General features: G+C 29.6%; 1 protein-coding gene across 1 annotated transcript; it reads left to right on the top strand.

Moving 5' to 3' along the window:
- Positions 1 to 325: 325 nt before the first annotated feature.
- LOC119684725 (semaphorin-2A-like) lies at positions 326 to 4,508 on the top strand. Its single transcript, XM_038098825.1, has 3 exons — positions 326 to 556; positions 3,206 to 3,542; positions 4,341 to 4,508. The coding sequence occupies exons 1-3, from the start codon at positions 474 to 476 to the stop codon at positions 4,506 to 4,508; spliced, it is 588 nt and encodes a 195-aa protein (XP_037954753.1). The 5' UTR covers positions 326 to 473.
- The last annotated feature ends 450 nt before the right edge of the window (positions 4,509 to 4,958 follow it).

The raw sequence follows: 4,958 nt of genomic DNA, 5'->3' as shown, positions 1-4,958 counted from the left end.
TGAAGTCCTTTAAACACAACAAAACACAACATTTGATATGTCAAAGAAAATAGTAATTAGTACAAAATTGTTCAGGATTTCGAAAGGATGAAATCTCTAGAAAAACAAGAGAAAATTGTTAAAAAATTGGAACTGAGTAGAATAAAGAATATTATTTTAAAAAAGCTATAGTCATTTATTGTACTCAAAGTCATCACTTACGAATAGTTTTTAAATATATTGTATTTATGTATATCTACTACTAACTACTACTTTATCTGCTACTTTTTATACTCTAACCTCATTTATCTCAAATTTAATAAAAATTTCTTTTTATTTATTTTGCAGGCAAGTTTAAGGAGCAAGCCACATCAAATTCCGCCTGGTTGCCAGTACTGAATTCGAAAGTTCCAGAACCACGTCCTGGCACTTGCACAAACGATACCGCTGCACTGCCTGATTCAGTGTTGAATTTCATACGTAAACATCCGCTAATGGATAAGGCGGTCGATCATGAATTTGGCAATCCCGTCTTTTACAAACGTGATGTTATCCTAACCAAATTGGTTGTGGACAAGTAAGTTGCTGCAGTTAATGCATTTTAAATGAATTTATGAGTTTGGTTGCATGGCAAAGGGTTGACTGAGGGCAAGGGAAATGTTCTGTCAAGTAAAAAGTATTTAAAGTGCCTTGAGTAAAACTTTATAAATACAAAATAAATCGAAATTTCGGCTTCGTTGCCAAAACTCAACGGCGTTACTTAAGCAGCGGTTTTGTAGGCAAGAATAACAATTTATTTTTTTAATTTTATTTCTGCCTGTTTCCGGTTTCGGTTTAGCTCTAAAATTGCTCAAGTCAAGAGTTTCGGCACTTAATGCATTAAAAATGTGTGTTTGCAGTGTAAAAATAGTTTTAGTAAATAACTTAAGTGTTAGTTTTGAAAAATTTGCTGCGGTAAACGTTTTACTTGAAAAGGATAATCACAGAACATACCAAAAAATTATACGAATGTCATAGTGAAAAAAAAACATAAAGCAGAACAAATATGGATCTCTACTTTTTGGTTCTTTAGCATTGAAAACTTAAAAAACTGCAAAACATTGGTCTAAGTTTATAATGTGACTGCGTTTTTGCAGATGTTTGAACTCGTTTTGTGCTGCATTTTTGCAGTTTTTATATAAAATAATGTAAACTGTTGTCATTTAGCACAAGAAAGGACTTTCTGTGGCATACTGCATTTAAGAGAAAAATACAAAAAAAAAATCTCGCGAACTTTAGATTTCATAGTAAAGTAAGTTTTTAGTTCAATTTGAAAATAATTTTTTAAAATTTATAAAAAATGAATTTTTTTTGGTTTATTTAAACCACTGACCTACAGAGAGGTCTAAAATACATTAGCATAAAAATAATTCAAATATAAATGCAAATTTAGAGTTGTTGTTAGTACACTTTTTTAATTATTTTTTATTGCTAAAAAGGCTAATGTAAAGAAGAAGTAAAAGCTAATAGATTGGTTTTTATTACTATAAATATATATCTATATATAGTCAATAGACTATAGAATATAGTTATTGAGTAGTTACGCGAATAAAAGCTTAATCTAGCTTTAACTCAATAACGATTTCTAAGAATCGAAGCTCATAGATTGGTTTTTATTACTATAAATATATATCTATATATAGTCAATACGAATGGAAGCCTATCTGGTTTTAACTCAATAACGAAATCTGAGAGTCGAAGGAATAAAAAGGATCTAAGCCATTTCGTGGTCTACTTCGTCTAATCTTTCACTTCAGTGGGGTCACTTGTTGGACGGTGCACTGTCCTAACGTTCCACAATATATATATATAAACTATAGTCTGTTGAAGAAGACTATAGTTACTTCTATTATTATGAGACTATTATTACTCAGGGTGGCGTATTTTATTTTTTATTCACATCAGCCTTTATATCAATTAAAAATAATTGCAAATAAATTATTTTATGTGTACTCTTTCTATTAATAACTTAACCAGCCTACTATGTATACTTTAAAGATGTGTTTAAAACTTGCCTCTAAATATAGAGCATTTAATAATATAAAACTTCAGTATGGGTCGCTCAGTTTAAATATATTTTAATAATAAAAAATATTCTATTCTACAAAGTATCTTTTTAGTTCAGCCCAATTCTACTATTTTTTTATAACTTCAAATTATTCCATGTTTAAAGTACTCTCATACATTCTTTTAATTCATGAAGTACATTATCATGTAAGCCCACCCAACCTGAAAGAACTTTGTACCAACTTGCACCTCTTTTTTCGCTCTCTCGCAATATGACATAAACACAGACTTTTCCATACTAGATAACCAGTTATCATTATCATTTCTCCATGATACTTTAAGTGTACGTACTATTGTTTAAAACCCAATTTTGTTATATAATTTGTTAGACCCAACTGTGTGCATGTAATATTGACTATAAAGGTAGGGGAACTTATTTTATCATTCTTACATTTTCGATACTGAGACTTTTTGCCTTTGGAGAAGGCTCTGTATCTAACGTAAAACTAATTGTGGAATGTATCTAACGACATAGTAAACGAATTGTGAAATGTATTATATTTAGTGATAAAAAAAAAGATAACTATGATCTTGAAATAAATAGAAATTTTTAAAAAAATTGGGTGTTAACAGTAGACACTTTGGCAAGTAAATAACTTGAATAATTGACAGGTATGTCTAAGACAGACTTTTAACTGGCGATTTTTATGATATTAGTCAAAAATAAGAAGAAAAACTAGTAATTTTCACCTACGAGTATTATATACAAATTTTAACAAGAACCAAGGCTATAATTCATAGGAAATGTTAAACAACTGATATCAGAAGCCTCATTAAATTCTGAAGGAAATTAAATTTATTAAAGTAAAGACCGTACCTCATAAATCGAAACTTTATTAGAAGCTAAATCACAAAGAGAAATATGTCTTCAAACAAAAGTACTAGGCGTTTTACCGATGGGAATAAATATTTAAAGTAAAAGATCTGTGAAGATCACTTAAAAACTTTAATGGTGGTCTGGAGGTCTGCTAAAGTCTCCAGAAACTGATATAAAAAACTTCATAAAATGATCTAAGAATATTTTTCAAATGCAAAATTCTAGAAAAGATTTGTATTCATTTAGATTAATAAGTAAACTGATACTTTATAAAATTTATTTTCTTTTTTCTTTGTTTTACAGAATTCGCATAGATAAACTTAATCAGGAATATTTGGTATACTTCGTCGGTACGAGTACTGGATTAATTTATAAAATCGTACAATTCGTACGTTATGGAAATAGGCACTCAAATTTGTTAGATATATTTGAGGCAGCACATAATGAACCTATACGTGAAATGGGCCTTAGTCCCAAAATTGGTTCCTTGTATATTGCTACCGATCATATGGTCAAACAAATCGATGTAGCTATGTGCAAAGTTCGCTATGATTCCTGTTTCCGTTGTGTTGCAGATCCCTATTGCGGCTGGGATAAAGAAACTGGTACTTGCAAGTCTTATCAGTTGGGTCTTTTACAAGTAAGTATAAATGAGAGTTTTATAATATTGTTATAATAATAAGAAATAAAACGTTTATTAGTAATAATAATAATTACGTTATTACTAATTATAATATTAGCTTAATAAATTTTAACTTGATTATTAATATTAGATTAACTCGATGGGGTTTACTTTGAAGGTACTCGTAACAAAATTATTTAAGAGTTACTTCTAAAAGTTACTAATGATAAGTAATTGACAATACTGAAAGCAACTGTATAGTCAACCAAAAAATTCAATTAATTAAATATAAAGATTTTTGCTGTTGCAATTTATTACTGATTGAACCTTCAAATTTTGATTTGTAGATTTTATTGGTTTTTATTTGATAGTTTTGGATAGTTTGTACAGTTGAGTTATAATAATGACATAATTTATTTTTTAATTTTGATTGATGATTTGACGTGTAGCAACGCTCGTAGAAAAGACACCAAAACATCTGTTGTATCTATGTTCAGGTTTGTCCAGAACCAGGCTCTAGCTATTGGGTATCCCATTCTCCAACCTCATTTATCAATGCTTCCGACTGGTTCTAACATGACCTACTGAGCTACCATTAAGAGGAATGCTAGAATAACAATGGCTTTTAAGCTAATTGTGGAGGACTCATTCCTCCCTCTACTTTACCCTCCCTAAATTTTTTCCCTAAACTTCGTTGATGAAATTATTATTATCTTTTATTTAATAATACTAGATACCTTATCATATAACTCTATATTATATTTTTTTGTTTATATATTATTAATTCAATATAATATTTATCTTCTAATTTTTCAGGACGTTGCTAATGAGACTTCTGGCATTTGTGACACAAGTGTTTTAAAGAAACGTATAACAGCTTCATATGGACAGACATTACATTTGTCGTGCTTTGTGAAAATACCGGAAGTACTGAGACAAAAATCGGTGCGATGGTATCATCACTCAAATGAACGAGGACGGTAAGAAAACATTTTAAAGTACTAAATTACAAAATAAAAAATGTGTATTTATGTATATATACATATCACTTTCTTGAGTTCTTCACTTTGAAATCTGAACTCAGAGAAATTGCTTTTAGATTTCACACATGTAGCAACACAGCTATTAGCACCCCAAATATGCAAACTGCAATGAAATAGAATCCCTATAATGGATTGATAACTTTTTAATAATATCAACAACTGTTTGAATATTTGAAGTTATTTTCATTGACTTTCAACCCCACAAAATTAGAAAAAAAATCCAAAATGAAATTATTAGCTTCCCTAAAAAGGTAACAAAAATTGCTTACGTCTGCACGCAATTCGGCTGAAGCATGCAACTGAAACGGAAACGTACATTAAAAACTTTAAACATTGCGATGACGTTCCAAAGGTCCTTGGAAACAACACAGCTGTGTCTTTAAACGCAAAT

The sequence above is a fragment of the Teleopsis dalmanni genome, chromosome 2, assembly GCF_002237135.1.
Source record: "Teleopsis dalmanni isolate 2A chromosome 2, ASM223713v2, whole genome shotgun sequence".
In the NCBI taxonomy this organism is placed as follows: Eukaryota; Metazoa; Arthropoda; class Insecta; order Diptera; family Diopsidae; genus Teleopsis; species Teleopsis dalmanni.
The sequence above is the reverse complement of the archived record's forward strand: the minus strand, read 5'-3'. Positions and strand labels throughout refer to the sequence as shown.

Excerpts from the sequence above, each read along its gene's own strand:
- LOC119684725 (XM_038098825.1), top strand. The coding sequence starts at position 474 with ATGGATAAGGCGGTCGATCATGAATTTGGCAATCCCGTCTTTTACAAA. Across the intron at positions 557-3,205 it reads ACCAAATTGGTTGTGGACAA|AATTCGCATAGATAAACTTA; the intron begins GTAAGTTGCTGC and ends TTTGTTTTACAG. Across the intron at positions 3,543-4,340 it reads ATCAGTTGGGTCTTTTACAA|GACGTTGCTAATGAGACTTC; the intron begins GTAAGTATAAAT and ends CTAATTTTTCAG.